The sequence below is a fragment of the Scomber scombrus genome, chromosome 6 (assembly GCF_963691925.1).
Source record: "Scomber scombrus chromosome 6, fScoSco1.1, whole genome shotgun sequence".
Lineage (NCBI taxonomy): Eukaryota > Metazoa > Chordata > Actinopteri > Scombriformes > Scombridae > Scomber > Scomber scombrus.
Genome location: NC_084975.1, coordinates 7,997,497 through 8,025,152, shown reverse-complemented (window position 1 = coordinate 8,025,152; position 27,656 = coordinate 7,997,497). Strand labels below are relative to the sequence as shown.

General features: G+C 39.5%; 1 protein-coding gene across 1 annotated transcript; it reads left to right on the top strand.

Annotated features, from left to right (window-relative positions):
- On the top strand, window positions 1-27,656 carry ptpn9a (protein tyrosine phosphatase non-receptor type 9a). The gene is made up of 13 exons (XM_062420135.1): window positions 1-477; window positions 10,718-10,861; window positions 15,937-16,026; window positions 17,822-17,946; window positions 18,806-18,911; window positions 19,481-19,591; window positions 20,436-20,752; window positions 21,226-21,313; window positions 21,533-21,602; window positions 22,773-22,851; window positions 22,988-23,138; window positions 24,734-24,941; window positions 25,171-27,656. The coding sequence occupies exons 1-13, from the start codon at window positions 394-396 to the stop codon at window positions 25,359-25,361; spliced, it is 1,764 nt and encodes a 587-aa protein (XP_062276119.1). The 5' UTR covers window positions 1-393; the 3' UTR covers window positions 25,362-27,656.

Here is a 27,656-nt window from a genome sequence, read left to right as displayed (position 1 = left end):
GGGCAGCTGCAGCCCTCTGATGTGTGTCAGGTTAGGCGGATGAGCAGCAGAACATGCTCTGAACTCATTTACCATCGAGCCGAAGCCAAGCCTCGTCTAGCTGCTCGAGTGCTGTCCTCTCTCTTTTTTTTTCTTTCTTCATTTTCTTGTGTGCTTGGTGAAATCTGACCAAACATCAGCGTGTTTCGCCTGTAGTTTGGATGGCAATTTCAGAGTGATTGCCCTGCGTGTTTCGCAGTCAAAACAGTTATCAAGAGAAAAAGAAACATTGAGCTCAGACTGCAGCGTTTCTGATGCCTTCAACTTTGTGCGAGAGGGACAACCCCTAAACCCCGTTTTTTACACGAGGGACAGACGCACAGACATCTCCGCTTCGTTTCATTCTCCACTTTTATGAAAAGGACGCGTCTCGGTGAAAAGGTGAGCGGAGAACTGACGGGGACCATGGCAGCTACTTTATCGGCGGAGGAGGAACAGGTAAGGCCCTTTTTTATTATTAAAGTCTTCATTCTTAGCTCTGTATTGTGTTTCTATCGCTTAAAGGTTGCTGCTACGGCCTCACCTGGAGGTGTTTCGGCCCTGCGACGATGGCGATGTCAGTGCGCAATCGTGGATCGGTTGCGAAATCGTCCTGAACTCAGAGCGGAAATAATGTATCGATTTCTGGCGCATTATTGCTCCGGTTGCATCACTGCCAGTTCCTCTCTCCAGCGGCTGGGCTTAAGTGTTGTGAAACAGGCCGAGCTCGCCTCTATCAGCTTCCACTGATGTAAAAAAATAAAAAATGAAAAATCTTAGAAAGATCTTACAGTTGTCCAATGGTGGGGACAGAATGAGATCTTACAGGATTACAGAGTTTTTTTTCTGGACACATTTTGGCTCATTGAGGAATGCAGTAGAAACCTGGTTTAAAGTGTCCTGATAGTGATGTGGCTGGATAAAAAACCCTGCATAGACTGTAGGGGAGAACAGGGTTGATAGTCACATTTCTTACTTTCATTTGAATCCCTTTTAAAAACGGTTTCTTTGTTAGATTTCGATGTCTAATAGAAGGCTTAAGTGTCATGTAGGAGTGGAGTTACCTTCCTCTCATTTTGCTTATTCTGCTCTAAATATTTGTACTGTTTTAATTAATCTTGTGCACTTTGGGAACCATCCACATCGTAGGGGTGGTAGTCAGTTGTCCCTGTGTTGTTTTACTTGGGATTAAAAAGACTTTAAGACTGGAGACAGTCTTAAAAATGATTTTAGAAAGTTTGGTTTCATGTTAAATGTTCATGAATGTTACAACCAGAGAATCTGATATGAATCCCCATCTGAGATTTTCTGGTTTACGGGCAAAGATCGGGCAGGGCGATATGGCCTATAAATAATATCGCAATATTTTTCGGCTACATCGCGATACACAATATATAATAAATACTCTGAAATCTCTAAACTACTGAAAACTACTTGATTAAGTGTTATAATAAACTTAAAAGTACTATTATGATTAAATCAATGAAAGCGACAACAAGCAGTTAGCTGTTAGCAGAAAGTTAAACCTTTTCGGTCAGATATAAAAAGACACGCCTCACCTCACCTAAATATGTTGCACATACTCATCCAGGAGAGTGATCTGGATGGGTGGGGGAGTACATGCGACATACATAAGTGAGGTTTTTCTTTTTATGTCTGTGAGTGGGAGAGAGAAAGAGAAGCAAAGAGCCAGAACGAGTCTCATGCCAGCAGCTTAAATAAAGATGTGACCAGTTCCCACATCCCATGTAGAACAAGCCGTGATACAGCAAGCTAAGAAAGGAAAAAATATCTAAACTACAGGTCTCCCCTTATACTTTTAAATGGCAATAATTGTTTTTATTATAAACCCAAGAGAAACACTGAAGATGTGGATGTTTATATTTTGATATGAAAAACACTCAAAGTCCTCTCACCTCAATTTCAAATGTTTACTCTTGAATTGTCCTCATAATGACCCCTGATTCTGAACATTTGAGTATATTTTTAACAACGCCCTCTAGGGAGCAACATGTACTGAATGTGACCACTGACCCTGCTCTCCCCTATTATAACTAATCATCTTATAAAGCAGCCATTCACAAATTTAAACCAGTATTAAGGAAAGGGAATGCATTTCCCTTTATTTATGTCTTATTAAAGCCTGAATGACTTTGACCCAAATCTAAAACATCAAAATGAAACACTTAATGGATGTTATGCTGTGTAAATCATCACATTAATAAACTCTGATTTAGATATTACTTTGGATGTTATAAGCCCAATTGGGAGAGAAATAGCCTTTCAAAGTAGTATTATAAGCTTATATAATAAAGCATTTACTGCATACTTAAATACTTTCTTTCTTTTTTTTCACAATTTCCTGACAATTGTTAGGCTAAACAATAAATGGATAAAGCAATCAGCACATTGACTCATAATAATATAACTGTAAGTTGCAGCCCCACTGATTATACACTCAGTCGCCAGTTTATTAGTCACACGTAGCTAAAACTAATGCAGTTTAAAACAGCAGCCCTGCTGTAAATCTTCATGAAGCTTTGTTGAATTAGTTTTGGAAAGACATTGATTCATCTTTGGGGTCATTTTGGAGGCTTTGGTTTGTGTATATTAATGAAGGTACACCAAACATTAGAAACGACTCTTATGATAACAATCCAACAGTCCCACTCCCTTAACTTCAGCCTTTAAAAGTCCCATAAAGTTTGATCAACACCTCTCTAAACCAGTTTAAACCAAATCTGAACATTACAACCTTGACAAAAGCAGGATTTTGTGTTGGCAGCCCTCTAAGTTTTAGTTAGGTGTTCCAAATAAACTTAACATTTATCTTTGTTTATGTTTAATATATCCTGGGAAAGGCTTTTAGAGGCATTATCTTCTCTTTCTATGGTGCTGCTCACGCTTGTGCCTTCTCTTCCCTCTGACTCCTCTCATCATCTGGCCAGCAGAAAGCCTTATCTGGCTACTCCATTTCCTGTGTGAGCCAGGGCCCCCTGCTAGGGTACCGGACGCCCTCATTACATCCCCAGCTTTGTAGGGGGTGCTTGTGTATGTGTGTGTGTGTGTGCGTGGCAGGGCGGCTCTCTCGGGACCGTACATGAGTGTAGTGGAACTTCATTCTAAAGGCAGCTGTTAAAAGCATTTCCACTAGACTCGGGATGGGGGGAGGGCAAGTTTATGAGTTACAGAGTGAGTGAGTGTGTGTCTATCATGTGCTCTAGAGAAAGAGTATGTGTGTGTGTGTGTGTTGCGTCTACTCCCAGGAAGCAGTGGAGTGAGAGAAAGTGGGGAGCAGGGAGAGAGTGACATTATTGACTTCCTGTTTTGGTATTGACTCGTGCCAAATGGGACTCGCTGAAGTGAAGCGAAGCCGCTTGGCAACAGCAGTCCTATATTTGTAAATAGATTAGCATGGCATCTGTAATCAAATAGACAGTGGAAAGGCGAGGGCAGGCCAAAATCCTCTTAAAAATGATAAGGAAATGCAATAGCCTTGTCTGGAGGATCAAGGTGTAACCATGACGCTGCAGTCGCCCCTCCGCTGTTCTCCGTCATGTTGAATTTTCTTCAGCTGAGACATTATTACAGACACCGTCTTACGGTGTGACTCCCTCAGGCTGGAATGTGACCACAACAGACAGCATGTCAATACTAATGCATTAATGAGCACTTCTTGTAACAAAGAAGTAGTACGTGAAACCAAAAGGAAATACAATTTAGGCGCGTCAGTGAGGCAAACCACACACACGCTGAAATGTCTCATTTAAAAAGTTTACAGCATGAGGAAGGTCTATAGAATTGTGTTCAGGGTGGGAAATTTGGATGAAAGTTTCTATCACATAGGTATTTTTCTATTCTGGTAGCAATTTACAGGTAGAATTTTAGTGACTCGAATACATGACATGACCAAGCAGAACTGAGCTGATTACGTGATTAGACAAGTATTCATTTTAGTAATTTGAAAAAAAAGAAAAAATGCCAAAGGTTTTATTAGTTTCACCCTCTTTGAATGTGAATATTTGATAGTTTTCTTTATCGTCTGTGAAAGCGAGTTAAATATCTTTGTCTCGAAATGATCTGAAGATGCCACCTTGGGTTGTGGGACAAAAGTGATGGGCGTTTTTCACAATTAACTGACATTTTACTGACCAAACAATGTATTGAGAATAGGAGCTGCAATTTGAATAAATCATTAATTCAAATAAATAGTGGTGAAAAAATGGCATTCACAGTTTTGTCAGAGCCCACTGTAATGCTTTCAATTTGCTTGTTTGGTCTGATAACAGTCAAAAACATAAAGATGTTCAATTTACTGTCATATATGACAAAGAAAAAAAAAGTAAATCATCATATTTGAGAAGGTGGAACCAAAGATTGTTTGGTGTTTTTGCTTAAAAAATGACTGACGAAAAACAATTTACCGATCAAAATAGTTGTCAGTTAAGAAACTAAATTCCTAATGAAAATGATAGAGTTGCAGCCCTAAAATGATCACATTTGTAATGCCAGCAAAGCCATAAAGCAATCATTCATTTGCAACATTTCCCATTATGACGTAAGTCCACTGCCACCGGGGATATCGAAGGGAAAGCTGCCTTAGTATAAAGGTGACAGTCTTTATCATCTCATGGTACATTGTAATATCGTTCAACTGTAAATTGTACAGTCACTATCATTATTTCAGAGTTAGAAAAACACTTTCTGTACACAGCATTCACGTGCAGTCATGGTTAACACTGTGAAGCAATGAGATACATGTGGTCTGCAGCAACCAAACTATGTCCTAATCCTGTGGCCGTCTGCAGCACAAGAGGCCTGCACAGCATCAAGGTTGCAGGTGGAATTGTGCCGGTCTACAAACTGACCTGTACATACATAATAAATATGAAGCAGCAGTAAAAAGAACAGTAAAATATAGCAGAGTACAGACCAGATGGCTACACAAGATTATTGTCATGGTGTTGCAATTGTTTTACAAAAATAAGCAGTTGTATTGAATGATTGTGTAGAGAACTGAAGTTGAACACTTTACTTTTTGGATGAAGAATATTATTCATGACAGTAACATTTAACATTTTGTAGTGTTGGGCAGAAACTTTGTGTTTAAGGAACACTTTAGGGTGCTACAGGGTTTTGTTTTTCTTCCACTGAAAGGGTAATTTGTGCGTTCTGTGGAAACACTGACGCCAAGCTATCTGTATCTTCTGTGTAATCCTTCTTCCTGGTAGGGCCGTATTTTCTCTAGGGTTCTCTGTAGCTGTGAGTTGTTTGAAATGTTGAATGGTTTCTGTGGTTTCTGTTATATCACACATTCCCCAAATCACAGAGTTCTCTCTCCGTGAAATCAGTTGTTTTCATAGCAGCTTGTCCTCTGTGATGTCATACCGTCTCCCTGTTATAGCGGTTTCTTTTAGTAGTGAGTACTTCGGGAAAAGGGTCCTCAACCTTTCTGACCCTGGACACCGGATGTTTGTGCTGTTTTGCTCGCCAATTCCAAAATTCCCCCACTGGCTCACAGTGCAGCGGGTTTCTACCACTGTGAGACTAATCAATTAGTTATTGACAGTCACTGTCAACCCCACCAATGACAAAGCCCAGACCATCATTGAACAACCCTGACAACCAACAAGATTATACAATGTCAGCTGTTTTTTGAAAAGCCAGTAACCACTTCTTAAAATGTCCCCATCAGCAAGCATTTCAGAGTAACAGACTGAAGATTTACAGAGAACTGAACCTATTAATATGAAAGGAAAAATAAGATTGGTGACCAGATAGAAAGTGCATTCGCAAGAAGCTCTCAGTCTATTTAGATTCATGTCAGGCAGAGTTGGCCACATTTAAGTGTTTTAAAACGAATAATCAAGAACTTCAAGAAAGCATCTCCTGCTGTATCAGAACTGGAGCAAGTCAGGCAAATATTTATGCATCTTCCAGGAATTGAATCAGTCACTCCTCCGCAGTGAGTCTTCCACCGCAGTCCGGTGTGCTATCATGAAAACAAACTGGTCCATCCTCAAATTCCACTCTTGCGGATATGGCCCCTAGTGCAGAAAAACCAAACAAGACTGGCTTCTCCAGGAACAGAGGGTCACTGCCTGGAGTTGGCAGGCTCTCCTTAAAAGGCTAAGAGAGAAAGAGCAGCTGTCAGGCCATTGAAATCTTGGAAACCCGAGTGTACCTGACAGCAGTCTGACAGGAAGTTATCTTTGGCGAACTCCAAAGGATTAACGCTTCATTCTGCAACAACAAAGAGCAGACAATTCAAATTAGATGGGAATTGTGAACTTTGTATTTTTAAAAGCTGGTACAACCGCTTTGAAAAGTCACATGTGCTGTGCAGTCCAGTTCAGTTTTATGACTGTAAATAAATCTATAATAGTGACAGAAACAGAGGTTGGATACTTTCTTTGTAGACTATAGGATGTTTTATAATGCTCACAAAGATTTGTACAGAAACAATAAGTTACGCTTAGAGGGAAAAAAAAAAAACCCTGACTGCTCTAACTGATGCTTTTTATAGTTTAACCACATACAAAGACCAAAAATTCTGTGGAGTAGCTCCAGGTTTTATATCTTGTTGACATCACAGGTGTGTTTTACTTTTTCTTGCGATAAAGAAGGCAAACCGTTGCTTTAAGACTGTGCAGTAGCTCCCTGCTGCATTCCTTTACAATTCGTATTATTTACCTTGGCTTGATTTTTGTCAGTCCAGCTTAATCAAACTGGCCAAACAGGGCAGAAGATCTAAGTCCAGGTTCACCTCTGTCAGTGTCATCACATTTAATCTTCTTAGACATTTCCACTAGATTGCATTGGTTAAATGTATATAGCCATGTTAGCTGCTTTAAAATGCTCACAATGGTAACATGCTTAATATTTAGGAGGTGTAAGGTTTACCATGTTTGCCACTTTAGTTTAGCATATTAGCATGTTTCCAATTACCACTGAACATCATGTAGAGCTGAGCCTGATGTGAATGTCATTAGTGTTGCAGGTATTTGGTCATAATCCAAAGTATTAGACTGAAACTAAACTGTTTATCTGATTATGGCAGCAGATGAAAAGTGTTCATACTTCTAGAGGCATTTCACCAAAGACCACAAATGTCAGTCTCATGGTGGTGCTAGAAGAAAACTCAGAGTCACCAAAGTCAGTAAGATACATTGTCTGTGAACCATGAACATCTGTACATATTTTTGCAGCTATCTATGTTGTAGATTTATGAGATATTTCTCTGGATAAGTGAAAAATAATGGCCGGCCACAGGGGAATAGTAAAAGTGTCACCAAAGTCAAGATTAGGATTCATCCTCTGGGGACCATTAATGTTTGTATAAAATGTTATCACAATCCATGTAAAAGTTGTTGAGATATTACAGTCTGAACTAAACTGGTGGAGTGACATCACCGTTGGTAAAGCCAAATCTTTAATAATTGTGCAAACATTCAAGAATCCAACGAAGAGCTGAAAAAGGGAAAGATATAACCCATTCAGTCATTTAACAGTCCTTCACTTGAGAGCTTAGCTATTGATGCTGAATGAAATGTGTCTTTTAGCCGTCTTTGTTTGACAGTAATGCTCAGTACTTGCATCTAGTGCCTGTAAATTAAGTGGAAGTTATTATAGTGAAACTAGACTGAGACAATTAAGGCATGGGATTTAATTAAAATGACTTTGTCATATTATGAAATCATGTTAATGCTTCATGTCACAGTAAAGACTGGATTCATAGGTCATATTAATGCTGTTAAATTTAGTTTGTAGTTCAGTTTACTCTTATTTTCTTATCCAGTAGTTTTTTTCCTTTTTTTAAATCACTATGTTATGCCAGTATTTTATGGAGGAATCAACTTGAATGCCTCAAAGATCACATCCTCGATGCACTGTATGGCTCAGAGTTTAGAAAAACACTGCTCCACATTTTTCCCCATGAGAATCGGATATGAAACGACCTCGGCCCTGTCAGGTGCAATCATCCCTCATCCCTTGCATGTTAAGGCTTTTGAACAGAGCAGAAGCTGCAGGCCCTCCTGTCTCTGAAAGCACTGGCTTTCCTGAGGAGAGACAGTGGCATCCTGTCTTTAGGCTCGGCGCTCGTCAGTGATCGTTTTGTATTCCTAAAGAGCCGTGGAATCCCAGAACTTGACTTCCTGTCTCCCATGCATGCCCCACCGTCGCTGTGCCTGAGCAGAGAAGCGGAACCCTGTGTTTAAAGTGTGAGCTTTCATTGCCTCCTCTGTCGCCTTTTGACGATTCACTGGGTGCTGACTTGCTAACTCTGCGGGTGCTGAGGGTGGGTGGATGGGGGGGTTAGGGGGCCTGAGGCAGGGTAGAAGAGGAGAGGGGAGGACAGGAAGCCCCTGAAAGACTGCCGGCTAAATGCATTAGTTATTTGCAAGATGAGTGGAGGCTTTAATGGTAAACAGACTTTGCAAATTACCAGTGTGGTGTATGATATCAGATGACATGATGAATTTGATTTGAGCTAATCAACCAAAGAGCATCTTAACATTGTGCTTGATTTAAAAAGTGTTTTTGAAAAAAATTCAAAGCAAGCCAACTTTTCTTTAATCTTATTTGATTATTGTGTTATTTTAAAATGTCTGTAACTGATATTTCTTTACAATAATATATCAAATGACATGTGATGTAATGCTGCATTCTCATGCTCCTTGGATTGTCCCATTTCCTGAGTTTGGAAGTCATGCTTCTAACTTTAGTGTGTTCATGAGCTTTTAAGTCATAATGTTGACACAACATGGACGCTATGACGGAGATGTGTTCTCAGTGTTTATACAACACGCTGATCCGTTTCTAGTCTTTGCGTGACAGCAAAGAGCAATGGATCAGTTTTTCTATCAAACCCTTTTTCTGAATAACAGTTATAACATAATGCCATATCAGAAATTACATGAGCAAAAATATGCAATACATGAGTTAATAAAAAGTTTCTTACATCAACCAAACATTTACTTTCTTCAGGCATATTTCTGCATATATGACGTCAACTTTTGGCAAGTCGTGTGCCAATGTTTTTGTCAACTTTCGGTGTTTTTCCAACTTGAGGTGGGGTTCACATTAATTTTTCCAGTTGGGAACTAATTTTTCCAATTATTCCGACACCACATGAATGCCACATGAAAGGTGTTGCTAGTAGCAATGAACCTAGCTCTGAGCTTTATGGGGCTTTATAGCCAGTTTAAGCTCATTGTTTAGCTGTTCAGCCTCCAACTTTACAGTTTTGGTTCACTCTCACGACTTTTATACGTTTGTTTTATTCACAGTAGACAGCTGTTATCAGAACAAAAGTGCTAAAAGCCCACTATATACTTCCTGCTCAGCACCAAATGGAGAAAAGGCACAGTTAGCGACTAGCTGGTGAACATAGTGTAGCATTTAGCAGCTAAAGAGCCGGATATTTCCCTCAGAGTTGGTAGAGAGAGACCATAAACAGAGCTATCAGGAGAGTCAGTATTAGACTTAATAAAATCCATCTCCAAATTAATGTTAATGTTTCTCTGTTTTTCACACTGACATCTTAACAACTTATCAGATGATAATGTGTTTTGTGTTTTGCCCATTTCAGCTGCCTCTAAGTGAACAACAATAATAAATGCTACATTTTGTATTGTAAATACCAGATGCAAGTTTAAACCTTGAAACAAATGTAATCACTCAGTACACACTTGTATTTTTTATTTTAAATGTGAGTTTAATTAATGCCATGTAATCATTGGCCATCTATCATAATGTCAGTAGTCATTTTTAGCTCTTTTCAACTCTGCTTTGCTCTTCTTGGGTTCTTTCCTGTGGTTGCAGCCAGATTTCACAATAATTTGACTAATTAGCATCTTCATCCCAAAACAGCTGTCAGATGCACATTTGCAAGCTTTACCATCATAGTTTGATGGATGATTATTCCTATTCTTTCTTGTGAAGAAGACCATAAAACCAGAAATAGGCTTTGGTGACAAATGGATCCTGAAAAATGTAGAAGAGCCATTTTAATTTCAGTAACATTCTTCCAAGGAAAACATAATTTTATTGGCAATGAACTACTTTAATATGTGATGTTTCAGAACTAGACAAGTAGATATGGCTGGCTTTACTTCCAAGTACTATTAAAAGTGTATGTTCCCCTGTCATTATCGCAGCTTCGTGTCAGACACCAGTTCAGCAGGATTCCATCTTCTTCACCTCTCTCATGCTCTTGCACTCGCTTAATAAAAGGGTCGGCTCTAAACTGAAACTGTTCCTGTACTGAACAAAATTCCCAAACCTCTCCAGTTGATCTAAGTGCTGCCGTTCACATGCGTCACTACTTAGTTTTTCTTGTTCTTTTTAGCTCAACCATGCACAGGAATTTTGTCGCTCCATGGCTTCCACAAAATGTCCAAACCTTCCCCAAGATAGCTGTGGTTATCGCGCAAGATGATCAGCAAAACTGAGGAAGAACCTGTGTGAAGCTGAGCGTTTTCATTGGCTGCACAAAAATTCAAGTCAAACATTTTATTCTATGCTTCTCTGTGTATGTACATGCATTCACATTAGGTAAGGCTGCATGTTAAACGCAACCATAGACCAGGCCACGTCAGAGGATGTATCAAGTTTAAAGCAGAGTTTCACTTCCTTCCTGTTTGACCCTTCGATTATGAGAGAACAAAGTTTGTAAGCACATCTGTGTCTGTTTCAGGCTACCAGGCAGTTTCTGGAGGAAATCAACAAGTGGACCAGTCAGCATGGAGTGTCACCGCTGTCCCGCGAACTGGCTGTCAAGTTCCTCATGGCTCGAAAGTTTGATGTCCTCCGAGCCATCGAGCTGTTCCACAGCTACAGGGTAAGGAGAGAGAGAGAGAAAGAGAGGGAGAGTTAGCGAGAAAGAGAGAGGAAGCAGTCAGATTTCTGCAGGATATCTTGCAGCTGTACACACAACTTGGAGCACGTTTAAGTGTCGCGGCTCCCTCTGGCAGCCATATTGGAAGTCTACATCTCTTGAAAACAACAACTTGTCCATCAGTATCAGACATGTTTGCTCCTTCGGATTTTCCCACTTATTAATTTTAGCTTTTCAATTAGCTTACACGAGCTCACGGAATTTAGAAGAAATTATAGTTGGTAATAACCATTTGATGTTCAACCACAAGGACTTTTTTTAGTGTTTATTTCCACTGTAACTGAAATTAAACGAAACCACCTTTGAGAAGTTTGTGTATTTTTTATAAAAGTCTAAATAATTTCCACTAGGTCAGCAGGCAGATAAAGCTTTCTTAAGAGGGACTAATTAGTGCTGGATAAGATTTAAATCCTCACATTTTTAGTAGCAATACAATACCTAAGTTACCATCACACCTTTTTAGTTTAAGACATTTTTTGTTGACTTTTTAAATGGGTTTAAATATAAAGAACTTTGCCTAAATACAGCCTCAAATTTAGATCAAGAAATAACTGATCTAGTCTTTAATCGACTATTAATACTGTACTGTTTTCAATGCTAACAACACATTTCAGTTGAACTCAAGTGTTGACGTTTGATACCGAGCAGCACTAATCATACATCATTAGGTGTATAAATCATTTTCTTGTACCTCATGTGTAAAACACATTTGGTCACCGTCACACTTACGAATGTTACGGAGCCACAAGCAGAGATGCACTCGACTGCCTCCACACTTCACACTGTGCCGGCAGCTGTTTTTCCTGAAATACTACAATGTCTGGCTCTTCCTCAGCTCGAGGTCATTAATCAGTGAAGGGAGACCTTGGTGACAGTGATGCTCGTGTCGCACAAAGGCAACAAAAAAAACAAAAAAATTCAAAAGCTGCTTGTTTTAACATTGTTGGGAAGATAAAAAGTTAACACAGTCGGAAAAGACAATCTTAATTAGTATTTTCTTTCTTGTTGTTTAGCTGAATGTTCTCAAGTTATAACTCAGGTTGTTTTAACTATACATAGTTTCCAGAAAACTAAATTTAGATACATATCTACCACATCAGTCTAAACAATTTGTCTAACATTATAAGAAATGATTGACACCCACAGTGGAACACAATTTCTCATGTATCACTCCTTTTTTAGCCCGTTATTTCCACAGAACCAATTATTTTAGTCTGTTGTTTATAAGGTTATGACACAACTGTGAAGTCAGCAGTTGCTTCTCTCAAGCTTTCAGATGGACAAAAAAACAAAAAACTAACAGAAAATGTACTAACAAAAATGTTAAAGTACCTTTTCAAAATTGAAAAACAAAGACGCTGAGAAAAGAAGTTCAAAATAATACAGATGTTGATCCGGAGGTAGAAAAGGTAGAGTTCATTGCAAAGCGTCTTCACCGCACCCACAGCACAAGAAACACAAGGCCCTTTTTTCATTGAACAGATTTCTTCAGAAGCCTAAGCCAAGCAAGAGATGGACTAAGCAGATGCACGAAAAACCTGAGGCCAGGCACACACGCACACACGCAGGCACACACACACATACACACACACACACACGTACGCACTGAGTCACACACTGAATTATACACCAGGGGGATGTTTCAAGAAGCAGCATGCAGGCTTATTCAACTTTCCAGCGAGAGCTTCAAGCTTTTCACGAAATAAGTGTTATGTTGTCATCAGAACAGGACATTGGTTGGTACGGCTGAGGTTATGATTTATGAGTTTCTGGTTAAAAAGCAGAACACATCAAAGTTTCACTTGGAAGGGCATGCTGAGCCTGAATGCAACACAATAATGGAATGGGATGCTTTTCATTTGCGCTTGATTAAATCTAATAAAAGAGTTGTAATCTGGTTTCCTCTTACTGTGAGGTTATTTATTTTTGGGAGGGTTTTTTTGAGGTGCATATCTAATGAACATTGCTGATCTTCTGCTTTTTTGTTTCCTGTTTGTTTGTTTGTTTACTGCTGAACCTCCTCCATGGGGAGCAGACTTCACAGCTTCTGCGGCTGTGGATGACGTGTAGATTTGTTGCAAATTGCCATTGTGTGAAAGGATAGGCTTACAGTTTATCTTAAAACAACAGTCAGACATTGAAATAGGTTTCTCTTGCTGTTATCATTCCTCCTATTCATACTGACCATTAGAAAATCCCTTCATAATGTCACTTCACTTACAATATAATTGATAGGGGACAAAATCTGCAGTCCTACTTCTGTGCAAAAATATATTTAAATGTTTATTTAAAGCTAATACTGTATGAAGCTTCAGTTGTCCAAATGAGTCAAATCAAGTAGATATCTTTCAACGTGACAGTGTGTTTAGTGCCAAAATCCCTCTTTTTGTTACTATACTTCCACCACAGCTCAACAGGGGAAACACTGTGCAAGGAAACACAAAGAGGGAATTTGATGCTATAAAGACTGTAAATGTGGCAGATATCCTCTTGATGTGACTAACTCAGACTGCTGAAGCCTCATATAAGCTTCAGATAAACTTTTAAATAACTGTGTGGACACACTGTGGATTTTGGCCTCCCATCACTTCCATTGAAAGCACATTTGAAGGGGATCTTTTAATAGCCAGTGTGAACAGGAGGAATGAATACAGTGAGGGAAACCTCTTTCAGTGGTCATATGGGCACCCGACTGGTAATTTAAGAGACACTTTAGAAATTGGGATCCTATCCTTTTAACAGCATTGTGATGTATAGGTGAATAACCAATTTCAGCTCACACTATGACTCTTTCTTTTAAAGTGACTTCGGCATCACAGGTTTCAATTATAACCCACATGTTAACATTACTGTTACCATTACATTACAATACAAGTGTTAATAAGTGTCATTTAATAATAGATCTAGATAGTCACTGGTAGGGGGCGTTAGATTTAATGCAGATAATTACTGGAAAGGGTTAGGGTTATGAAACTGCCCCCTCAAAAAAATGAATGGCATGACGCCCCTGCGGCTAGTATCACAACCTTCCCACAGCAGATATTGTACTGCAGACTCACTGAAAAGGTTGTGAAGTCAGCTGACTGTGAGCAGCAGCTGAGGCTGAGATGAATGAAAACGTAGGTCTCACAGAGGCCTGAACATTATCCAGCATAGAGAAAAGATGTCAGTTCACTTCATATCGCTGAAAAAGCTGTCGGTGACCTTGATGATATTATTACCATCAAACTAGAAAATGATGATCAAGATGAAACGTCCTCCAGGGCAGGGCCAGTGATTAAAATGCAGGTCTCATTTACTGTATGGTCTGGAAATAAGATAACATAATCAACACCTACTTTGAGACACATAAAAACTACCACGGAGTTGAGGATTATGTCTCATTTTGCCCCTAAATGGTCTATTCTGCTGTAAATTACAAAATAGATTTTATCTGCTTAGATCTGCTCAAGTTTTATCCACTGCAGTAAACGGAAAGTTCCCAGACGTCTCGCTCAGACTCTAATGACCTGAATAGCTTCAAGACATGGCAGGATTTTACCTCCTACCTTTTTAGTAAAGTCACTTCAATCACCAAGGTGGGTTCTTATTTCAGCAATGAATAGTTGGCCTGCATAAACGCGACTCATTTATGAATGCCTTGAATGTGACTTTGAGACGGATTAGTCTCCCCTGCTACGCTACAGTTCATTTAACTCGGTTTAATGCTGCGTCAACACCGGGACAGAGGCCGGGTGCAAGTAATTTGTCAGGACAAACTAAGAGGGGGGGAAAGTTTCCAGTGTAATACGCTTTTGGTGGGCGGGGGGTGCACACAAACAGGTCGAGCTGGCATTCAAAATGTGCTTGGCATGAAAAATAAGTATTTTTGTATTGCACCATCTACTGTAAGTGCCCTGAGTGTAGTCTAAGTTAAGACTTTACATATTTCAAAGAATCTCAGCACTTTTAAAAAAAAAAAACAACACAAATTTAAAAAAAAGTTGAAGTGATGCCAGTGATGCATTTTGACATAAAACTCCTTATTTCAGCACAATTTTAACAACCGCACTCAACAGAACTGGACTGAAAACTGTGTTTTTTTTTGCCAAAAAAGTGTTTTATAAAAAGCAAGAAATATGCAGGAAAAGTTTTTTTTAGCAACACACTGAAGCTGAGTTAACAGGTGTTTCAGTGATTCATTTTATAACATACTTTAGATGCTTTAATTAACAAGATTCTTTCCATCTCAGGGAAACAATGTAATTCAGCTATTTATTGCTGCTTATTTTAAGTTAAGCTAATCTTTGATATTCATTTATTTCACTCTACCACTCTATTTTTATATCACTTATGCGTCCTGTTTGTTTTAATGCCGGTTATCTCTAGTGATAAAGCTTCTATAATCAATAGTTTGACATTAACAATGGATCAAATGACTGTGTGGATGTGAAAACTGTCACTCTGACTCTACACTTTCCCTTCAGCTGTAGAGTTTTTTTTGTGCTTGTGTAATTCTAGATTTCCCTCCATGAATCAACACAGTTCGATCTTATCTTATTTTAATCGATTGACTAATTGTTTCAGTTGTAGTTGTAGCCAGGGTTCGGTTTCAAGACAAGCTTGAGTGAAAACTAAACCCTGTATTGAAATCAGTATAAATTAAATCATAGGGGAATTATCAGGGCTTTAACACTGCTTCTCCCAGGTGGGTTAGGCTCATCCCAACGTGATCACATTGCACTGGTCAGTATAGGCCTTTAATCCCTGTTAAATCGCCCACAATTCCACAGTATTCAACCAAAAAGGGAATAAAATAGCAAATGGAAATCACACCTCCCCAGCTTGGCTTCACAATAAGTTCAAGAAACTCCCACACAGCCTCCTTAGAGGGGGGAGAATGGAAACCTTGCAGAGAGGAATCCTTCTGACAGGAAAGTCAGGCGTGTAATTCTATTGTTCACAGAGACGAATTCAGCTCAAAGTGATGCCTGTTACTCCAAAGCCTGACTTCACCTGCTGTGATCTGTTTTCTTCAGGAAACGCGTCTTAAAGAAGGAATCGTCAGACTTCAGCCGCAGGAGGAACCTCTGCGCTCGGAGCTGCTGAGTGGAAAGTTCACTGTGTTGGTAAGAGAGTATCTGTATATCTGGGTGCCTTTTTTTTAGAATAATGCCATACATTTCCTTTACATCTAGCATACCTCTTTTTAATGAAAGCTCAGGTCTAATGTCAACTTGTGGAAAAATTGACTGCAGGTAATGCTATTTATGGACCATCTCAGTTTGAAATCCCATATTTAACTGTTGCTGTCTGTTGTAGCCGAGCCTAATCAGCAACAATTTAATATTCAAATAATTTAAAGTATTTTCTTAAGCAAAAATGATCTGGTTCCAACTTCTTTTGCTGGTTTTCAGTATTTTTGATTATAATCTGAATATTTCGTGTTCTGACTGTTACTGTTTTAACATGCCTGCTTGGTCATTAGGAAATTGTGACATTATTTACCATGTTTGACTTTTTTTTAACCATTTTTTGACAAAACAAGGATTCTTCCATTGATTTGTTATTAAACCTCCATAAAGTTTGAAATTAAGAATGGTCAAAAAATTGAGATTCTCTGGTTTTTTAGTCCTTATAGTCTGGATCAAACTCCAAAAACACTTTCCAGTGATGCAATCAGTTGTATTTCTTCGTTAAACACTCCCTATCTGCCAGGTTGTAATGCAGGCTTTATTAAAATTTGTAGTCTCCCGAGACCAAACTCAGAGATTTTATTTTATATCTTACATTTTATCAGACTTGACAAGCTCCTCTGTTTCAAGTTCCCCCTTTAATCAAGGAAATTATCGTGAGATTCTTCTGTATTTAATAAAATGACTCAGGCTGTGACAAAGCTTTAAACATGTTTGCTGTTGTTTTGCAATGAAAGTTTCAATAATGTCCTAAATTGCAGATGAAAAGAGGCAACTTTTCATTGACAGGAAGGTTTAGGGTGTAAAATTAAAAGGAGTCTCTTGTAATTAAGGAATTAATGGTCCTTTCGGGTGTAACTTACTCATGCCAAGTGGCTTTCCTGTGCCAGATAAATTTAGCCCTTTGTCAGCCAAATCACAACCATAAAAGATGCCCCCCCCCTTTCCAGCTCACTAACACACACACACACATTCCCATTCTCCTGCGTTTCCCCTCTTCCTTCCCCGCTGACGTGCCACAGTGGCATTGATGCTGCACATCCTCTTGTCTGACGTCGGAGGTCTCCAGCCTCAGCAGCGGGCTTCATATCCTGTCTGAGGTATTTTTAGACTCCACAGGCCGAGAACACAAGGCTTATTTGCTTACAAAGGACTGTTCCGGTGTGTCTTTTGGTCTGCGGCTTCATTAAAGTTGAGATTCACCGGTTCTCATGACACACTGCCACTTTAACACTGATCACATTTGACTGGAAAAATATGTTCTGTGTCCCTCTCAGAGGAAAGAAAGGAGACGCAAGAGGCAGCATCATAATTGACAAGAATTGCTCCTCCTGCTGAAATGTTGACAACCCCTTTTTTGGCACCGTGCCAGTAACCAGCATATGAACTTAAGTGCCCCCCTGTGGTCATTGTTCGGCCTTCATTTTTGTACAGCTTCCATTTGGCAACCTTGTTTTCACACTTAAAACCAGCCCCGTGTTCACTCCTTGAAGTGGCTTGTAGCACCACATTTTCTATGGAAATCACATCTGTCAACTTTGTTAGAACTTTTTACAGCCGTATTTCATGCATATAATGAGACGTTTAATAGTTATGTGATGCCTGGTGGGGAATTACCCAAATATTCCACAGTTTAGTCAAAGGAAATGAGAGCTGGTGATGAAAAGGGGATGAACTTGTCGCTCTAAGTTGATTGCTTTTTGTAAACTGTTGTTTTTGTGTATTGCAGAGTGTTCGGGACCCTTCAGGGGCCTCCATTGCCTTGTACACGGCCAAGCTTCATCACCCCAATAAGACAGGCAACCATGTAGTGCTTCAGGCCCTCTTCTACCTCCTGGATCGGGCTGTGGAGAGGTGAGGACTCCACCAATGTAAAATAACCTGAATATATGAAGAGTGGTGCTAAAATAGCTGAATATAGTTTGAAATCATTGTAATAATATTGTCAATACTGGGCATCAATTCTTTGCTAGATTGGTACATCTTGCTTTAGCAGTGGGGGCAGGTAGGGAATTCTTCTTTTATTAGAAACCAAATACATCACCCAGTTTATTTCTGAGTAGGTCAGTGGTCCTTGAGGGAATCCTGTTCCACTCACATCAAATTAGACTTTTACAAGGTTATAATTTCAGACACTTTGTAGTTCCATGTGGCATCTAAACTGAAGTTGAAGATGTTCATTTTAAAATACTAATACTTAACCGTAAAGCTGAATCAATGTGACTACAACTGATTAATCTACAACTACTCCATCAACTCCTACTGTACAGGATGGTCTATAGATGTGTATGAGGGATGGGCAATATGGGAGCGATCTATCATGGTATAGACAGTTTTAAATCTAAATAGACCAAATTTAATGGTAAAAAATCAAGTCAAATCAAGTACAGCTGAATTAAAAGATCGGCTGAACATGAATCTGCAACTATTTTGATTCCAGCTTATGAAATGTGAGAATTTGTTTCTTTTTTTGTCTTATGTGATAATAAACTGAATACCTGTAGATTACAAGCAAAATGATGACATTGGGCTTCAGGCAATTTACATTTTTCATTATTTTCTGCCTTTTTGTGAACTAAACAATTAATTGATTAGCATATTAGACAAGAATAGGAATAGATAATGAAAATAATAGTTGTATCCATACTCTGCTGTGTTTGACAAAACTTTTCTGTGTACGTTAGTTGTTACATGACATGTTTGTCGCCCGCAGCTTTGAGACCCAGAGGAATGGCTTGGTGTTCATCTACGACATGGCGGGCTCCAACTACACAAACTTTGAGCTGGACCTGAGCAAGAAGATCCTCAACTTGCTTAAGGTTGGAATTACGCACACACAGTATATGTTATTGTAAATGTAATAAAGCCGTAATTAGATACACACAGGTACTCTGTAAACACTTTATTGGGTTTAAAGTTGAATTTTCAGTCACTGTTGAAAATCATTCACTTTTTTTCCAGCACAAGGTTAATGCATAACTGAGTTATTTCCTGCATCCTGTGCTGAAGCACATCGATTAAAATGCAGTTGGTGTCCTCAAGGATTTTAGCGCCTGTCCGAAGGGCAAAATGAATGACTCACTGAATGAGTTGACAAGTATGAAAGAGATATAATACATACACTGTGGCTGTGAAGTATTGCTTATTGTGTCAGTTACCTGCATGTATGCCCACTTCTGTGTGATTTGTGCTTTAAGGGCCCTGCAGTATATCATTAGGAGTCAATAACTTAGACACTCATGTCACCACACCAGCATCAGCGGCATGTAAACTGTGCCTACATATTGATCTTAAAAAATTGACTGCAGGAATAGTGTTGTCCTCAGTCAAATTCAGTTGACAGTTCCCTTGTAATTTGTTCCAAATGTGTGCTGTCTCTGTCCACCAGGGGGCGTTCCCTGCCAGGCTGAAGAAGGTGTTGATTGTCGGGGCCCCTGTTTGGTTTCGAGTGCCCTACAACCTGCTCAGTCTGCTTCTCAAGGAGAAACTTAGGGAGAGGGTAAATGGAAGAGCTTGGTGCTCATTTTCTAATACTTTGATGTTCTCACATCTGCTCTTTATCTCTGCTGTCTCATCACTCATGATTGTACCTTAAAAAGAGATCTGAGAAAACCTCTTTAGTTCATCCGGAGAGGCATGCAATAAGGGAAGCAGGTGAGTCAGTGTCATTGATTGTTGCAAGTGATCATTTGATTTGAGGGTTCTCTCTAACCACTAATCCCCTCCCTGCTGAATGCTTGAATCAGTATGGTCGATCACCCTGCAACATTACTGTCCCCGAAGAAAATTACATTAGTATGGATTTCTTTAGAGGCTGTGGATGTCACCTGATTCTCTACTGTAAATTGTGTTTCAAGATTACCAAGGCAATAGAAAATATTTTTAAATAATTTCAAACCCTGAGCACCTCTTGAGTAGTAAAACCACAAATTGACACACAGCTACCAGAGTGTATCCCTCTGCCACAGCTCAGCGAGGAACTTTATCCGGCAGAAACAAAAAGAGGGAATTTCGTACCAAACTGACATGAATTTTAGAAGACACTGACTTAATTTAGCTAACTGAGACCAGTGAAGCATCATATTGGCTCCAGATGAACTTTGGAATGCATTTTACATGAAAAGAGGGGCTGTAGAGTTTGTCCCTCATCTCTCTCTACAGTGTAGTCGCTTTCCAAGAGAATAGCTTCAGGATCAGTATGGATAGTAGTAGATTCATTTGCATATACATAATGGTAGGTTAGTATTATATTAAGACACACTTGTAAAAACTTGTACCTATCCTTAACCCCTAACCCTTTAACTTTATTGGGTCCTGTCTACTCCTGTCTCATCATACTCCAGGTTCAGATGGTAAAAATGATTGAGCTGCGCCAGCACCTCCCCAGAGACTGTCTCCCTCAGCACCTCGGTGGCCTGCTACCTCTGGATGCTTACAGCTGGAACCAGCAGCTACTGGCAGGCCAGAATGGCCGAGTGGACCCAGTGGACGAGCTGGTGGGAATCCCCATGGAAGACACTTCCATTCACGTCCCCGGACCCGAGTCCATGCGCCCGCAGGAGCTGCTGACACACCTCGGCAGGCTCCAGCGCACAGGCATCCATCAGGAGTACGAGGAGCTCCGAAAAGAACCTCCACCTGGATCCTTCCACTGTGCACAGTGAGTTTATAAGAGCAGACACGTCACGCTAGTAGTTAGCCTGCCTGAAAAGTGGCTCCACTTTATTTATTGCCTTTTCTTTTTTGTTAATGTCCTTGTTTGTGTTTTTGTGTCTCTGTCCTTATTTGTTGTTGCTATTATTTTAACTTTTCAGCCCTGTGCTGTTGTCTGATTTGATATATTTAATATTGCCTTAATAATATATTTTTCATTACGTAAAGCACTTTGTGATTTTGTATCTGTGAAAGGTGTTATTCTGTCTCATATGCCTATCATAGTCACAATGTAATTACTTTCTAATATATTAACCCAAGCTGGTCGCTACCATCTTCAAAATATTTTCATTGTAGCCATCCTAAAATAAATGTATTAATATTGGAAACGTCAGTTTTTATTTGTAGATAGTCATCAAGTGTTGGTGGAACCTGGTTACAGATGTAGGTGTCACTAATAATCTTCTTTATTGTTTACAGAGCAGCCTACAATCAGGAGAGGAATCGCTATGGTGACGTGCTGTGTCTTGACCAAACAAGAGTTCGTTTGAAAGCCAGAAGGAATGAGGTTGGTGATTTTTAAAATACAGGTGTCATTCACACCAAAGAAAGAGACTCTCAGCTGTCAAGAAACATGACAAGCCTTAAAATGTAAGACTGCTACACTAGCGTCATCAGCTAGCTGGTATTTGGCAATAGAAGTGTTTTTCTTGAACTGACGTCTATATACCAAAAGTACTGCACAGACTCGGTCCAACTTTGTGATAACACTTTGTTGTTCCTACAGAGATCAGACTACATCAATGCAAGCTTCATGGACGGCTACAAACAGAAGAATGCATACATTGGGACTCAAGGTATGTCAGATATTTTAGCTAATGCGCTCTGGATCACATGTTTCATGCCTATTAAAGTTAACGGCTCATGGAGTAAGTTCTGTCGTACAAACACAAACATTTGTTTATTTACAGCAAAGTTTAATTTACTTTTATTTTCACCATTTTCAGTAAATGTTTCCTAAATTTTTCTTGAGTAGGTAGATCTTGCAACATCTAATAATTCATTAAGCTTATATTCATTGAGACTTTGTCAGTTAAGTGTTGATTTAACATGAAAATCCTTTTTGAGGTTGCCTGGTAGTTTTGGATTGCATAATATATTGAAAGAAAAGGGTTTCTTTCTAATTTGTCCAGCTGCACACTGAAAAAAAAATTCCTTCATTACTTTTATGTACATTTTATCTAAAATTATGATTGAATATAACCAAAGTGCTGTTTTTGCAGAATTCCTGATATTTAAAGTAATGTATAAGTATATGAAACACAGCACTGTTTGTAATGTAGGGCCAACACACACACACAATCTAAAGAAATAGCATATACATTTTAGAAAACTACAATGGGCCGAGCCTTGTGATACATCAGTGTCACATTTTGAGCAGACCAGAGTGTTTTTTTTAATCAGATTTATACATTTATTTTTATTGATTGTTTTGGACATCAGCATTCAGCTCAGTTGTTAAACATACATTTAATTAAAAAACTGATGACAAAATACAATAAGAGAGACATGTAAATAAGTGACAGTGGGCAGAAAAGGGTTCTGTTATCAAAACAAGCTCCTTCATGAGATTTGCTGGAGGTGGGTGGTCAGATTTGCAGGATGTTGGTTTTGTGATAAGCTCTAATTTGCTGAACATATTAGGGAGACTGTCTCAAACTGACAGAATAAGATGATCGATTGCAGATTACTGCAGGTGCACACGAAAGAGTGACCAGAAACACACTGATGAGGCCAATTTTTTGATTAAATAGTATGTAAAAGTTGTTAGCAGTTAATGAAGAGCTGAGAAAAGGCAAGGGTTACTTTTCACTACCACATCTTAATTATTTTATAAGTATGAGTGTAGCTCATTAGGCTGCTGTTCCGTGCAAATAAGTGGATATGCTCCATTACATTTAATCACTGACTAATTCACTGAAAAAATAAATTGCAATTTACTTTGACTCTCTTGTTGTACTGTGTAGGACCACTGGAAAAGACCTACAGTGATTTCTGGAGAATGGTCTGGGAACAAAATGTGCTTGTCATCGTCATGACAACCAGGTAATTTGACAAAGACACAGTCAATACATAGTTTTTGTTGAGTCATAAAAAGATACTGGTGCCTAATTTAAGGTTTGAGACAGTTTTTGAGACTAAAATGTACTGTATAAAAGTGTATTGTGGTTCTGTTTTGCAGGACAGACGAGGGCAGTAGGAGGAAGTGTGGACAGTATTGGCCTTTGGAGGAAGGAGGACAGGAGGTCTATAGTCATATGGCAGTGGTGAACCAAAGGGTCGACCACCACACCCATTACAACCACACCACCCTTGAACTGCACAACACTGAGGTACAGCCATGGACCACAACAAGAATGCATACCGGGGAGGTTTTTCATGTAGCAACAGTTTGTCAATGAACATTTAATACTTCTTGGGCACATGAATGCATAGTAAGATATGTTTTTGCTTTAAGTTATGGCCTACAAATTCCTATACTAAGATATCCATCCAGCTTATTTGGGACACAGTGGAGACAGGACTAGCAAGACAATTTCTCCCCATCAAAGTTCTCTAGCTCCTCTTGGGGGATCCAAAGTTGTTTTCAGGCCAGCCTGGAAAAGCAATCCTCCAGCAGGGTTAGGTCCACCCCAGAGTCTCCTCCGAGCAGGACAAGCCCAGAGTACCTCTAAAGGGAGGAGTCTAGCAGGCAACCTGATCATCTGATGCCTCCAGGGCAACCTAAGTCATCTCAACTGGCTCCATCTAACGCAAAGGAACAGCCAAGCTATGTCAAGCTCCATTTAGATGTTTGAGCTACTCACCCAATGCTGCACCAATCTACCTCTGAATCTCATTCCCCATTTTTCCCATCAATCCTAAACAAGAAATCCTCCATTTGGGGAAGCAACTTTCTCCCAAGCCAAAAAGTGCAATCTGCTGTGTTCTAGCAGAGCACCATGGTACTATACCACCACTAGACTTGGACTGGATTGGTAACTGTCATATTATCCACTTTGGCTGTAAACCACCCAAGCATATAAATCATGTGCTTGGAGGGCACAGCGAAGCCAACAGAATTGCATAACTGTCTTTGCCAAGATAAGTGCACCATGAAAACCACAAACAGAATTAGTTACAAAATGTCTGAGACCAACCAAAAGTCTCTGTAACCTTCTCGAATTCCTCCCACACTTGAGTTTTTTGGTTCCTCGGTGAGAGAAGCTTCTGAGTCCCCATGACCGACAAAGGACTTTGTCTTCAACTTTACACCTTCCTTCACTGTTTGTGTTCATGAAAGGTTTACTGCATTTTCACCACAATAGGTACCGACATCCTTTGTTACCACTGCAAGTAAGCAACCTCTGCAACTGAACAAAGCCTACCTGGCAGACTGTTCCTACAAATTACACTTATAAATGTCTCTGGCATTACTCACATTAGTGTTGAGTAATCAGAACTGGAGTTTCCAGGCCATGCCATCTCTAAGATTCACCGACTGACTTCATGAAAGCCAAATACACTCAACTGCTTTGCAGTGTGTAGGCGCAAACAACAGTCAGAACCTTCTTTTCCATGACTGGCACTCACAGAGAGGCAAATTGGGTTGCACAACCAGTGTAACTAGACTATATCTGATTGGTAACACCTCCCACGCTGGCTCTGGCTCTCTCCGGCTCTCTCCATACCAGACAAATGACACTCAACATCCTAGGAGCCAGTTTTGTAGGCAGGGGTCAGCATGCCAGGGGTCAGCAAGAGAGGTTGATGTTATAAATATAAATGAGGTTTGAGCTACATTTTGACCCCACATCAGATGGCCAATGCACTTACACTGGTTGAATAAACTTATGTTCACATTTTAAACCTAAATGGTGCAGTCAAGCCATATTTCATGAGCAAAAAGTTACAAGTAACTGTCAAAATATTCTTTTTATCCATTCAGACATGTGAACAGAGACAAGTGAGTCATTTCCAGTACCTCAGCTGGCCTGACTACGGTGTTCCCACCTCAGCGGTTACTCTCATTGACTTCCTTGGAGCTGTGAAGAGACAGCAGAGGAAAATGGTGAAGGCTTTGGGACTTCAATGGTCAGGCCACCCACAGGGACCCCCAATGGTGGTCCACTGTAGTGCAGGGATTGGGAGAACAGGTAAGGCCTTTTTTTTTTTTTTTTTTTTTAAATCATTGACATCCAGTTTTGAAATATATTATGAGCTTCAAGGGTCAGTTAACATTCAGCGCAGAATGGATGAGGTTGAAAAGCTTTCTGATTTGATCACAAAAGCCTCAACTTGACTCATCTCTTTTCAGGATGGTAAAAACAACTGTTCCCTATTGTCAACAGTTTGTTTGTTATTCAATCCACTTGTTGTTTGCAGGTACCTTCTGTGCCCTGGACATCTGTCTGTCCCAGCTACAGGACGTTGGCTCGCTAAATGTATGCCAGACGGTGCGACGCATGAGAACACAGAGGGCCTTCAGCATTCAAACTCCAGACCAGTACTACTTCTGCTACAATGCCATTTTGGAGCATGCCCAAAGGCAGGGTCTGCTCCCAGCCAATCAGTGAGCTTCAGTCCTGACTTCCCAAACCAATCCATGAGCCCTGAGATTTCTGCAGTCAACCTGTTAACCCCAAGCCGCGTTGTGTGACCAATTAGTGAGCACAGGAAAGAAATTTCCTTACAGAGGCTGTCTTTTGAAACTAGGCCATTCTTCATTGACACGCCAGACCAAGACAAGGCAGTGATGAGAAAGGCTTGAGTGTCGACATTACAAAGTTTCAATGTGATAGCATCCTGGCCGCCAACATTGTGACATTTTGTTTTTGCTGAACATATCTCAGAAAATAGGTGGTTAAAATGAACAAAGTGCTCCAGTGTTGTGCAGTTTTGTGGTCTGTGGTCAGGCACAATCGAGGTAATGTTCGATAACTTTGAATTTTTTTACTTTCCACTTTAAACCAACGGTTTAGGGACCCTAAGAGAATAGTTCACCCCCCAAAAAAAGCATTATCTGCTCAATACATGTCAGTTAAAACTCTATTGAAGGTAATGATGGCAAAATATTGAACTGAACTCTTAACTGCAATTCAGTCATAAACCTAACACAGCCAGTATGCTCCAAAAAGTCACTTTACCATTCTCTTAACATCTGCTGTAGAGTAATCTAAATGGTTAGAGGTCCAATGACTGCCCTACATGTACAACATCTCTGTCAGATGCAAAAGTTAGCGATAGACTAACTTAAAATATTTTCAGATTTACTGAGAAGAGCGGAGATGTAATTGTGGTGCAACATAATCTATTCATTGGAGTTTCAACTGACATGGAGGGGTGAAATATTCCTTAAAAAAAAAGAAAAGGCACCATTTTTTATTCCAGGTAAGAAGTGTGATCACCACTGTGATAGGATTGTTTCTACACCGTCTGTGTCCATTAAGTATTCAGTTCACTGCAGTTCATTTTTAGCACAAGGTGTATGTCAAGTAGATGGTACGAGCTAGTTTTGCGTTGTCTCAGGAGTGTCCTACTGAACACAAGGAGGTGAAACTGCTACTTGGCTTGTTTATTCGCAAAGACGTTCTTTGAGTTTGTCCTCTGCATCAGTAAATACCACTGAATGGCAGTGAGGAGAGGTAAAGCACATCCCAAATAATCAGGCTATTAACTCTTAAATGGCCCTTCTGTGATCACTCATTAAATCGCTGTCCATGTAAATTCTTCTTTTTGTTTTATTTTTTTTCAAATGCATCCACTGAAGCTTTCCATCTCACCTAATATTGAGAGTTCCTGACCTGCAGTACAGACTGTGACCAGTGCCTGTGTCCGCCTTTGCTCACTAGCAGTGCCATCATGCTTTACTGATTGTGCAAATGTATTGCTAAGCGTCCCTATATATATATATATATACACACACACACACACACACACACAGAAACATGTGCACACACCTGTTTAGAGCAGTCCTTGCTGCAGTGACTATGCCATTGAAGCGTTCATCTGTGTAAGTCATCAGTTAAGACCTCAAAGTAGTGCAATACTTTTTTTTTTCTTTAAACAAATCATGTTTTAGCACTTTTAAATAACTATTCCCAATGTGCTGAGATAAGTCCTTATGGCGTTTAGGTTGGGATGACAAATAAGACTTAATAGTAATTCTGTAGGTCTACATGTGATGCTGGGATAACTTGATTATTGTTAAATTTAGCAATGCTTGAATATAAAAAACATTTAGTGACATTTGACTTACTGTAAACTTCTGCATAGAGCTTTATTGGACAAATCAAGAGGATTTTACAGGGAAACCAGAAAGTCACGATAGAATAGCAAAAATAGCTGAATAAGCATGCACAAATATGTGCCTACACCCTATAAAGTCCTTCTTGGGCACGTGAGAGAAATTCTGTCTTAAATATATTTTCAATATTATTGTTACTTTTAAGTTCTACAGACTGTGGTTGTAATCAGTGCTTTCATCTGGTCCCAGTATCTTGCCATTATTATAGAGTACATGTACAAAATCTGAGTGTCTGTCTGTCATACTTTGCATTATGTTATTGCCGGGTGAAAAGAAAACAAAATTTGTTCTTTGCTACAAAATTCATATTGAATTTGCTTGTAGTGAAGCATTTTTTAAGTCTGCCATCCTCATGCACTCTGATTTTAGAATTGTTTTTCCTTTCAATGATGGACGCAGAATGTGCCCTATTTTATTTTTCTATGGTATTCAACAACTGTTTTCATACGATTGCCCAGGATATACAGTTATCTACATTAATTTTATATTTGTTCTGTTATAACCTATTACTGTATCATTCGTATGACTATTGAATCAAGCTATACTGTATTAAATACAAACTATG